The sequence below is a fragment of the Solanum verrucosum genome, unplaced genomic scaffold, assembly GCF_900185275.1.
Source record: "Solanum verrucosum unplaced genomic scaffold, falcon-dt-bn FXZP01000097.1, whole genome shotgun sequence".
Classification (NCBI taxonomy): domain Eukaryota; kingdom Viridiplantae; phylum Streptophyta; class Magnoliopsida; order Solanales; family Solanaceae; genus Solanum; species Solanum verrucosum.
Genome location: NW_026020256.1, coordinates 945,317 through 958,201, shown reverse-complemented (window position 1 = coordinate 958,201; position 12,885 = coordinate 945,317). Strand labels below are relative to the sequence as shown.

The window sequence follows — 12,885 nt, the reverse complement described above, 5'->3', positions numbered from 1 at the left end:
GTGGATGCCCTTATCCATCTAATTTGACTTCTTTGTATTTTAAATCCATCCCTTAATCACTATCACACTTTTCACTTTCTTCCATGCAAAATATTCCACACCCCCAATATCAAAATACTAGTCAAAATTCTCCATATTTTTAAGTAAGAAAGGAAAAGAGATATTGAGGGAAGGACAATGAGGGGGTCTAAAAACTCGATACCAAATTGTATTAGGTTATTATAATTAATAAATTAAGTAAAAACTTATATTAATTAATAATACAGTTAAAAAAATATACATTTGTTAGTTTGATCTAAATACTAAGACACGTGAGTATTTTATTCTTTTGCCATTTTGATTGTGTAAAAGATACCCAAAATTAGGTCTAAAAGTTGGAAAAGATTTATGAAAGGATACTCTCAAATATTAATGCCATAAATATTAATGCCATAAAATCCGTTTGATTGCATACTACACTAACACTAATTTTTCTTTCTCTAATTACATGAAGAGGGAGTTAAAGGCTTAAGTAGAGGCCGTTGATGTGCATGTTTCAACGAAGGTATTTTTGGAAAAAGCAAAAAACAACAACAATATTTTTTGGTTACACTTTAATTCATTTTAGTGCAAAAATTCAAAATTATTTAAGCAACACCATTTAAAATTTATTAATATTTATTAGATATTCATTTTACACTTAATAAGATGATTTACTATCACCTGATACGTATAACTAAAGTTAAAAAAATTGGAATACTTTTATAAATACTATTTAAAAAATAAATTTATGAACAAATATTGAATCTGTACACCTTACTCGTTTGGTAATATATGTATAAAAATAATGTTAAATAGATTGTATTAATAATGCTTGCATTTAGTATACATATATTATTTGTTATGCATTACTTGATTTGATGTATTAAAAACAACATGCATTATATAAAAATATTCTCCACAATTATGATAAAAAAAAGAAGTAAAAAGAGATTATAAGAGATAATTATATTTTAACCATGCTAAACATGTCGTAAAGAGCTAATGTATAAATTATTTTTGCTTAGGACGAATAGTAATGAAAAGAAAAACGCGGATTTCCTTTTGAAAGGAAAGTGACCTGTTTGAAAATTTACTTGATGGTTTGGTGTTTGTTTAAAATATATTAGTATAGTAGTCCTTAGAAATAGGCTTGTGGCCCTTGTTTGTTATTAGAGTTTTACTCTCTCTCTAATTATTTATCTATTTTTGAGTTGATATATCTATTAAGAAAAATGATGATTGATATATCTATTAAGAAATATGATGATTGAGATTTGAGATAGTGAGTTTATCATTTTATTTCATTAATTATGAAGTAGGTGAATTAAAATTTAAATTTTTTAAAAAGTTCTACCTTTTTTCAAAGTAATTAATTGATGATATAATAGGTAAAAAAGATTGTCCTTTCTTGATTTATCAAAATAAACAAGTAATTAATGACAGCTAAAAAAATTAAAGTGAACAAGTAGTTAGGGACAAAGGGAGTAATAAACATTTGTGAGGGAAAGATGAAATGAGTGTATAAAGTAAGTAATCTTGTTTATTTTAGAAATTACAGATAATTGTAAGGATTATTAGAGATTGATTACAAATAAGTGGAGTGATGATTATTTAATACCCAAAAGGGGGGTTAGGGCATGAAATCATATTTATATTTATATTACCATTAAAACAAGGGAAAACACACTCACACTTTCTCTTCCCCTGAACGGGGCGTCCTACTGAAAACGGCGTTTATCATAATTCCGTTAACTGACGTGGGTGGGTTTGTTCAAAAAGTAGTATGAAGCTTGAGCGATTGACCCTAATTCCGTCTACCGACTCCGACGGCCGTCTCAACGGCGCCGATGATTCCAACAAAGTTCCCAGGCTTCCTCGTTGGACTAGACAAGAAATTCTAGTACTGATACAGGGGAAAAAAGTTGCTGAAAATCGGATCCGTCGAGGACGAACTGGAGTTGTCGAATTCGGTTCACCACAGGTTGAACCCAAGTGGGCTTCTGTTTCTTCTTACTGTAAAAGACATGGGGTTAACCGTGGACCAGTTCAATGCCGGAAGAGATGGAGTAATTTGGCTGGCGATTTTAAGAAGATTAAAGAGTGGGAGTCTCAGATAAAAGAAGAAACTGACTCCTTTTGGGTCATGAGGAATGATTTGAGAAGAGACAAAAAATTACCTGGATTTTTCGATAGGGAAGTCTATGATATTCTTGATCGTGGAAGTGGCGATGGCGATGGCAATGGCGATGAAGAAGGAGGCTTGGTTTTGGCTCTGGGGTCACAAGTTTTGTTTGATAGTGGGAAAAGTGCTGCTGTATCAGGGGATGATGCCTTGTTTTCTGATTTTGAGCCTGATGAAACTCCTCATAAACCAATCAATGACCCTCCTATTCCTACTCCAATTTCAGGTACTTCTCAATTACAACTAACATATACATAGTTATAGAGTGTGATTAAATTAATATTGTAATAGTTGTGATTTCTTTGTGTTTTGTACTTGTATTAGTTTCACACACAAACAATTTTGTACTGCATATTTACTTTGTCTCGGTTAAATTTGATTCTTGGTGGAAATTAAAGATTTGTGTACATGGGTGGGTGCTCAAAATAATAAAACTGATATACCTCTAATGGTGTTATGTTCAAGTTTAAAGCATTTCTTTTTACGAAGATGAGTACATCTTTTTATTCTTCTATTTTGAATAGCAATGGACTGCCCAATACGAATGCTCTCTTCTGTTACAATCCATTTTCCCAAGTTTATTTTCAGCTCCTATTCTTTAGCATAGAGGTCTTAGTCATTGAGAGAGACTTTTAGCAGTTTTTAAACATCCTCTAGTTTGCTTTAAGCTCAGCATTATAGAACTCTCTAGTATTTGACGTACGTTTTCAGTGCACCTTTCATAAGTTTGAACTTCTTCCATTTTCTTTCCATATGACTACCATGTACTGTTGGGACCCATGTATCAGCCACAATGTGTTGGAACTCAATATGGCCTACCAAGTGATTCAGGAACTTGAATGGTTTAAGGACTTCTAGTCTGTACCTCCTCCATTGTGACACATAGCAAAGAATGGTCAGAAAAGTGAGGGTCCGTTAGCATCTACTACTAGATAAAGCCATCTTTTCATACAGGCATGATTGACCAGTGCCCTGTCAAGTTTACTATCTATATGTGAATTTGTCCATGCTAAGAATCTCCCTGTAGGCCTAAGTTCATTTAGGCTAGTTATTCATCATGTCTTCAAAATCCCTGATCTCTGCATCCATGACTAGGGTGCTCCTATCCTTCCCTTTGAGAATAGAATTGAAGTCCCCCATTATGAGCTGTGAGTTTTGGACATTAGAGTTCAGGTTTTCAATTGCAGACCACAACTCCTTCCTATCCTCAATTGTATGAAGTCCATATGTGGCAGTAAAATTAATCAGATAGTCTCTGCTATGATTTTAAATAGAGCAGTGAATAAATGGGGCTAATATCCAAGATACTAACCTGAACCACCCCAGGATTCCAGAGTAGCCAGATTCTACCTGTCATTGGCACCGTAATTTGAATGCCACATCCATCCTGGCATTACCCTCATGGTTATTTGGCTAGCTTTCTGTTGAGTCACTCTATGTTCCACTACAGCAAGTCAGCAATAATATCAACATGCTCTTTTTTTACCCTAGGAAATTCCTTGTGCTTATGCAACTTATTAAACCCCCTAACTTATTATTTTTATCAACGCTGCATAGCTTAGGCAGAATTCAATACTGTATGTAGAGTAGTTATGGAGTGTGATTAAATTAATTATACAACATTTTGTATCTCAAAATATTGTATTAGTTGTGAATTTATTTTTCATATGTGAATAACCGTACGACCCGGAACGGAACTCAGGTCCCAATATTTTTGTGTTTTGTACTAGTACTAGTTTCGCTACAAACAATTTTGTACTGCATATTTACTTCGTCACGGTTGGAATTAGATTCTTGGTGGAAATGAAATTATTTATTATTAGATATCTTGTCTTTAAACATTTGTGTACTTGGGTGCTCAAAACAATAGAATTGCACTACAATGGTGATATTGTATACCTCTAATGGTTTTATATTCAAGTTTATAGCATTTCTTTTTCCGAAATATCTTTTTCTTGTTCTATTTCAAATAGCAATGGACTGCCCAATACTAGTTAAATTCAACTATAGCAATACAACAATATACCAAGTAAAATTTCATAAGTGGGGTCTTGGGAGGGTGATATGTATGCAACACCCCTACCTTGTGAAGGTAGAAATGTTATTTATGATAGACCCTCAGTTAAAGCAAGGCATATCCAAATCAGTAAGAAAAGGAAATACAGCAGTGAAAAATCATATAGAAAATAATAGTATCAACAACAAATAGTACGATAAACGAAGCAGAAGTAATAATAGGTAAAATATAAAATCGAAGAATAGGGTAATAAGAGAATGATAATAATACTACTAGAAAGAAAAACTTGACAGCACTCGACTTAATTCTCGGCCTTCATATTCCCCTATCTAGGGTTATGTCCTCAATAAGCTGCAAGTGTTTCATGTTTTTATCTAGTCATCTCTCCCTAATGTAAGCTACAAGTCCACCTTTAGCCTCCGAACATCTCCACAAAGCCCCCCTAGGAACTTTGTCATAAGTTTTTTTTTCTAGGTCAATGAACATATATGATAGTCTCTCTTCCTTTCCCTATACTGCTACATCATAGTAGAATGTCCAGCATGAATCCAAGTAATAATAGGTAAAATATAAAATCGAAGAATAGGGTAATAAGAGAATGATAATAATACTACTAGAAAGAAAAACTTGACAGCACTCGACTTAATTCTCGGCCTTCATATTCCCCTATCTAGGTTATGTCCTCAATAAGCTGCAAGTGTTTCATGTTTTTATCTAGTCATCTCTCCCTAATGTAAGCTACAAGTCCACCTTTAGCCTCCGAACATCTCCACAAAGCCCCCCTAGGAACTTTGTCATAAGTTTTTTTTTCTAGGTCAATGAACATATATGATAGTCTCTCTTCCTTTCCCTATACTGCTACATCATAGTAGAATGTCCAGCATGAATCCAATTCAATTATATAGAAATAAACATTTAAATTAGGTAATAAAATTCATTTTCCTTTCCTCTAGAAAGTACTAAATTTTCTTCCTTTTCCTCTACCTCTTCGCTGTGGTGGGATTCAAATTGTTTTGAAACTTATTATTTAGGTTCTTTGTAAGTATTTCTGTTTCTCTTCTTCTTTTTTCCTCTCTTCTCTGTTAATACTTTTTGGAGGCGGCCAGCATAGCCCTTAATGCTGAGGAATACAAGTTACCTGTTTCAAAATAAATAAATAAAATTTTTTGGTCTTCTTAATTATCTTGAACTTGTTATTTGATTTTCTCCCTCTTTCTTTCTATCAATTATTTGGTTTTTTCCCTCTTCTTTGTGTCTCCTTTTCCTTTCCTCCAGTATGTACCTAGTTTTAATATTTAGGTCTAGGATTCAATCATCTTCTTGAAGTTGTTTTGAGCTTATTATCTTGATTTTGGATTGCAGAGCAACAACATCAACCACTCTCTCAAATTTCTCCTACACAAGGTACGTCTATATCATGTTAATTCTGCACACACCGAAAGGTTCCTTTCTTTTAGTTAATTCTATTTCTTTTCTTGTTTTTCCCTACAAATATGTGTATTTGGTTTTATTTGGGTTTCAACTGAGATATGTGGCAGATAACAGAAAGTGAAAGAAGACATATATTCATCTGATTGCGTCAGTTGTGGTGCTACTGTAATTTTTATGAAGTCACACTCTTGACAAAAGTGAAATAGTTGAGGGTTGGATATATAGAAGAGTTATTGTAGGAGATTGAGCAATATTTGGTTGAAGTTTGAAGGGAAAAAAGGAGTATATGAATTTTTTCTCAAATTTTCCCAATATTTTATGGACAAAAGGCTGGTCATCATACTAGACAATTTGCCCAGCAACTTAACTTACTACTGCTAGTCCATAAAAATAGCAGGGAAGTTTTATTTGCATTTGGCTTTAAGCTATACCCCAACAACCTAATATACATACATATATAGCAAATTCTATATTTTGTCATTGGTTGCGCCATACACAGGAGGCCAAGAAAGCTCTACCTAAACTTGGCTTACTCTGCTGATTTCCTAGTCATCCGTCATGGTTTTGTACGCCTAGGGATGACAATGGGGCGGGGTGGGGCAGATAGAGCTTAACCTGCAAAATTTTAAGCTGCCCCGCTCCTCCCCGCATAACAACTTTTTTCATTTTCAACCCACCCCGCCCCGCTTGAACTCACCCACATAATTTTTTAAATAATTTCTTTTTCTAGTTAAGTTTGATACTAAAAATAAAATTTATAAAAATAAATTCATTTTTTCATTAAGTTGTATTAATTTAATAGATAATGACTTAAAATTTTATTTCTTAGAGGTCAATTGGGAAACACGTAAGAAATTGTATTATTTTTTAATGAACCAATTTCTTTTACTATCTTGAATATTTTAGTAGCTTTAAAGAAATTATCTTAATAAATAATGTTCTATCACTCTTATAACATGTAAAGAGTTATAGCACTGGCCATAGATTTCTGATTGCCCTCATACAGTGCATTTATGTGGAGTATTTATCATTTTAGTCATCCACTTATTTCCATGCCATATTTTGCTATGATGACCTCTTTCCAGAGCATGTTATCTTTATTTGCAAACTATCACAACCACTTCATCATTAGACTCTGGTTTTGATTCTCAGGTTTCTTATGCCTAGGCCTCCTATATTTTTACTCACAATCAGTTCCTTCCATTTAACAAGATGAAACTTCTTCTTATCTTCACTGCCTTGCCATAAGAAATTCCTTCTGAAAGCATCAATGCTATTAGATACATTGGCAGGCATAGGAAAGACATACATCATATAAGAGGGTGATGCATCCATCACACTGATAATTAAAGTCAATCTTCGTCCCAAGGACAAGTACTGACTCTTCCAGTTGGTGAGTCTCTTTTCACATTTCTCTAGGACCCCATTCCATATGCATTTGGATGAGAAAGTCCTAGTTTAAGAAGTCATAAGCTTTCTGTATGTCCAGCTTGCATACAATACATGGCTTATTGCTCTTCTGTCCGGTCTCTATACATTCATTGGCTATCAAAACGGCTTCTATAATTTGCCTGCTCTTGATAAAAGCCATTTGATGTCTATCCACCAGGCTATGTATCACCCTCTTGACTCTCTCTGCTAGAAAATTTGCAATGATCTTGTATAACCCCCCAACAAGACTAATGGGCATGAAGTCTTTTTGTTCCTCAGCATCCACCTTCTTTGGGATCATGGTGACAAATGTTGCATTCAAACTCTTCTCAAAGAAATATTTCTCATGAAAGTTTTGAATAGCTCCAACCAGATCTGAGTTGATGACATCCCAACATTGCTTGAAAAGTTCCATTAAATAACCATCTGGGCCAGGAGCTTTATCCCCAGCACATGCCTTAATGCTTTCTAGGATCTGTTGTGGTTCAAAAGGAGCCTTTAGCATGGACCTGTTCTCTACATTAATTTTGGGGCAGTTCATTTCTAATTGGGGTCTCCACCTCTCTGTTTCTGCATACAAGTTCTCATAAAAGTCCACTATTTCCTTTTTGATCTCCTCTGGATCCTCCTTCATCACCTCCCCCACTTTTAACCTGTCTATTGTATTTGCCCTTTTGTGTGCATTTGCAGTTTTGTGAAAAAATTGGCGTTTCTATCCCTTCCTTAAGCCATGTTACCCTGGACCTTTGTCTCCAAGCTATCTCCTCTTTCTTTGTAATTTCTTCAAATTCATTTATGAGTGTCATTCTGGATATTACTTCTTCTTCTTGCAACATTCTATGCTCCTGAATTTCCTCCAGATCTGCCAACTTTGCCAGCACAAGCTGTTTCTGAATTCCTAGATTCCCCTGAGTTGATTTACTCCACTCCTTTAGTTTAGTCTTCAATTCCCTCAACTTGGAGACCAGAACAAAGTCAGGGCTACCAGTGCTAGGGAAAGACTCCCACCATGTCTTGATCTTCTACTTGAATCCTTCCGTTTGAAGTCACCAATTCTCAAATTTGAAGTAAGAATTGGAAGCCTTCCATTCACCACATTGTAGCTTGATAGGGGAGTGATCTGATGTAACCCTCTGTAAGATTCAAACATTCTTGAAGCAATTGTCCAGTTCTTCTGAGATTAGAAATCGATCTAATCTAGCTGCAATATCTTCTCTATCCCCATTTCTCCATGTATATTTACCCCCTTTCAATTCCAAGTCTCTCAACTCCATATGCTCTATGAACTCAGAGAAGTCTGTCATTGCTTTATTGATTCTGAGGCATCTCTTCTTCTCTGATGGATATCTAGTGGTGTTGAAGTCCCCACGGGCCTGAGTATAGACCCGTGGCAGCACCTAGTTCACCCCAAGTATCCTCCCTTTCCACTCTGCCATTTGGTGCATAGACTCCTGTTAAGTGCCAATTTAGGTTTTGGCTCTTCCCCACACTGCTTTCTACACTCTCCCAGTTCCGTTTATCCCACATAATCACTACACCCCCTCTGGTTCCACTAGCCTCCAACTGCACAAAATCAACCCACCTACTTCCCCATACTTCCTTTATTATGTTTGTGATATCCCCTCTCAATTTAGTTTCTTGGAGACAAACAATGTCAGCCTTTCAAAATCTAAAAAGTGTATTCCTGACTATTCCTCTCTTTCTACTACAATTTAACCCCCTCACATTCTAGGAAATAACTTTCAAATTCATTGAGCATTTATAGGTAGACATTCCCCCTTACTTCTAGAGCCATAGCTCCAAAATTTACTGTCAATTTCTGGCCTTTTCAATTCTGTTACCCCCTTCTTCTTTACTGCTTGCATATCTCTGTTGTGTTGCTTGTTGTCTATTTTCATGAAAAGCTCCTTTATCTTCTTCTCACACCCTTTGAAATCTTCCCCAAATTCTGTACTTAGCTTGATTATATACTCTTCAATCCATTCAGTCATGTTTTCTATTTGTTCATTCTCCTCTGCTGGTAATTTCATTCTCAGTGGGGTTGTTGGTTCTTCTCTGATGCGATTCACCACATCGAGTTGATCATCAGACTGTGTGACTGAAATCTCACCTTCATCACCCTGTTTCGAGCCTGTTGTTACTGACTTGTCTGCTGGATTGTCGATTTGGTCATTCAAAATTTCTTTCTCCCCTTCAAAAATCTCCATAGCTGCACTTATAGTGTTAAGATGAGAGATATTGGCTTGAATTTCTGTTTCCATTGTTATATCCTCCTTCTGCATTATTTTAATTATCTCCTGGGTTGTAAAATTATTTGGGCTTAAGTTTAGCCCATAATGGCCCTTTCCCCTTCATTAAACCTCCATGTGCCCTTTTATTTGAATTTTCCTTACTTTCTATTGCACCCATGGACTAGTCTCTCCAACAGTAGAGTCTTTCATCAAAATAGGTCTCTGCTTCTGATTACCCACTGGTTCAAAGACCCCGACCTGTGTCTTCTCCTTCTCTACTCTGAAAGTGACTGGAGCTTCCACCCATATCGGGATTGTGAACACCATGCCTCCACCGACCACCTCTATCGCCGGCGGAATCAACTTCCCGGCTCCTTTCACCTTGATTCTTGCCCAATGCAGATGGTTTTTCAGAGACGTTTCCTCCTCTGTCTCGATGTAGTGATTTCTTCTGGCCAGCAGCCTGTGGTTGGGTTCCACCATTCAAGTGACAGGTTCATCTTCTTCCAACTCCAAGTTGCATTCAGTATGTGTTCTGTGATTTTCTTAGAGGGGAGCTCGAAAAGAAACATTCTTTCATTCATCGCAAAAACATTGAGACTGCCGGCTACCTTCCAGGTGTTGCATGCCCATCTTCTGACTTCATTTAGGGTTGGGGTTTTGGTTTCCTGTGACGAGATTTGAAATCTTCCCACCAGGCACCTGCTCAAGAGATCCTTTTCTGACACAGTGGTGTCTCCTGTAATGCTTATGTTGCTCTTTGTTGTCTGTAAATGTGTCTTCTTTGATGCCTCTGTTGCCCATCTGTTTGTATTGCAGACCTCTTTGAGGACCCTGTTATCTTGCTTGTTGTTGCTGTTTGGGGTGGTTCTGCCTCCTTTGTTGTATATATGAATTTCGCTATTTTGTGGGCTATATTGCTCCATCCTCCTTTGTAATAGCATTCAGGTGTAATAATTATGGACTTTTTGTGACCTTGAAGTGCAATGAAACTAATGTATCTCCCATTTTCATTGTACTTGAGTGTACAAAAGAGCTCTGAAAAATGTTCTCTTGTCTTCCATCTTCTGACCTTCCCGTGTTTTTGAAGCTTCAATAAAGACTGATACCAACCATTTTAGAGTTTTGTGACTGACTCTAACTCTCCTCATTAAATTCCTGCTGCGCTCGATCCACTACCATGTTTCTGCTCCTAAATGGCATTTAGTGATGTCGTATGATTTGAAGCCAGCATTGTAGTAAATGCTGTTTTCCCCTAGTGCATTAACTCTGGCCATCTCCCGGAGAAGGACCCCCAAAAAAGGAAAGAAATCAAAAGCTGACTAAAGGGTGGCTAAGAAAAAATTCTCCTCGATCTTAGTGCCTGAGAGCATTCAGAAAGGATATTATTCTGATTGTGATTTTAAAACCTAAATTATATGCCTTACGCCTATATTTGGGACATGGTAACTTGATAAAACCACCAGTTAGAAGGCCCAAATATGTTCCTCCTATTTATTTCCATTTTCTTCTTCGTTGTATTTCTTTGGTTCTTTGATTCTGCTCCAGATACATATGGAAAGCTCAAAAGAATCTGGTTCGCAGATCAATTGGTTATGGTAAACAGAGAGAAAGCTAAAGAATCAACAAAATCATGGATATGTATACTGAAGTGAAACACAACAAAAATATTCAATAAGTACAAAATAAAAATCATGACACTTGATGCAGCTAGAAGTAAAAGTTTAAGAAGGAATTTAGTTTGTATCAGATGATATACAAAAGGAGACTAGTAAACAGACATTTACATGATCAAAACGTTAAATATCAAATGAATGGTATGGAAGAGACTAAATGTGCACCAACGTTTCAACCATAGAGGACTATTAGTGCTCCATGTGAAAGAAAGGGGATGACTTTGAGTCTAAAGTCAAAGATAAGGGATTATTTTGTTATTGTTTTGTTCTCTTTTAACACATTGCCTGGTTATTTGGCATCGTGGTAGTCATTTTCAAGAACTTTGACTTACATCTCTAAAAAGTAAAAACCTCAGATCGCTATCGAGCTCCTTTACTGTTTATACCTTATTCAGATGGTCCTTGTTTTTCTCATGTCTGCTTGAAGTTCCAAGGAAATTGTTGTTTTCATGATACACATTTGAAACAAATATAGTTTTAAAGAAATTAGTTTTGGTAAAATTTAAAATTGTCTATATTGCTTCATCTCTGTGCCAACTATTGCATTTTCTACGGCGAAGTTGGTGTGGTTTATGTTTCAGACTGTCACTAAAGCCCAACAAAATGGAAATGCAACTTTTGAAGTGAATCACTAACATTAAATAAATCTGTAGGTATGAGGTAGTATGTCTTCTAAGTTTTCCTACACTGTTGTTGAACTTTTACATTTCTGGTAAAATGTCCCTAGCTGTCTCACCGTCCTTGGAAAAAGATAAACAAGAAAGAGAGGAGCAATAGTTGGTTGCAAGACTAAAAGAAACAATCAAAAGAATAAATTGGGATGCCCTTTCTGAATTGGAGTAATTTTTTCAGCAGGTACAAGCCAACCTACCACCCGAGAACCTGATATAGGAAGTGGTCAGGAAGGAAGGAAAAGAAAGAAAAGTGAGTCAGATGCAGATGATGAAGAAGCAAGGAGTGTGCAACATCATTTAGTGAGAGCATTGGAGAGGAATGGGAAACTGGTGAGCTCCCAACTTGAAGCTCAGAATATGCAGTTTGAACAGGATAGGGAGCAAAGGAAGGACCATGTTGACAACTTAGTAGCAGTACTTACGAAGCTTGCAGATGCTTTGGGAAGAATTGCAGATAAGTTATAGTGGCCTGTTGAGTTAATTACAATGCCATAACATGTTGTCTTCATACACAAGGCTGAAGTTCAGTTTTGGTTTGTTAATTAGTAGTTGGAGATAACATGCTCTTCTCAGGTTTTGAAGGGTTAGTGTTGGCACAAGAGGTGTACAGAAGAAATAGTAATAAATACAGAATTTGGAGAGGCTGGTGTCTTTTTGTTTTTTGTTAATTCTTGTTTATACACAAGTATCTCTTGTTTTGTGACAATTGTCAGGCAGGTAGGATCCTTTGTTTATAAACGACCTTAAATCTTATCTGACTACTTGGGATTGCTTGCTCGGTTTGGAGACGAATTGTATACAAATCATAATATCTCGATTCTAGTTGTCATTGTATAATCACGATTCCCTTTAATCGATGACATCTAAAATTTTAAAGGTTTGCTTTTAAATTCATCAATCTTATTCAATAAAATATCTCTAGCCTCTTTACTCTATGCTATTCAATTTAGTATTTACTGTTATTTTCATAAAAAAGTAATGCAATAGAAACTGTCAATTGACAGAAAACACACAAGTTTAATATAAAAAATAAAAAAACTATAAAAAAAATAATACCAATTAACAATTTATTTTTATTTTAATTGATATATAATTTAAGAAGTTCTCAATATTTTATACTTTAATTCATTGAATTTTTATTTTAATTGCATAAAATATTTATATTATAAATGCATGTTTGAAATGTAAAACCTATTGTTATTACTTATGTGTTATATAAAAT

At 35.5% G+C, this 12,885-nt stretch overlaps 1 protein-coding gene across 2 annotated transcripts; it reads left to right on the top strand.

Annotated features, from left to right (window-relative positions):
• Nucleotides 1-1,691: 1,691 nt before the first annotated feature.
• LOC125833262 (trihelix transcription factor ASR3-like) lies at nt 1,692-12,317 on the top strand. 2 transcript variants are annotated; one of them, XM_049512409.1, is made up of 3 exons: nt 1,692-2,429; nt 5,583-5,624; nt 11,842-12,317. In XM_049512409.1, exons 1-3 carry the CDS (start codon nt 1,805-1,807, stop codon nt 12,126-12,128), a joined length of 954 nt encoding a protein of 317 aa, XP_049368366.1. In that variant the 5' UTR covers nt 1,692-1,804; the 3' UTR covers nt 12,129-12,317. The 2 variants fall into 2 exon arrangements, with proteins under 2 accessions (XP_049368366.1, XP_049368367.1); XM_049512410.1 differs by having other exon boundaries at nt 1,694-2,429; nt 11,845-12,317.
• The last annotated feature ends 568 nt before the right edge of the window (nt 12,318-12,885 follow it).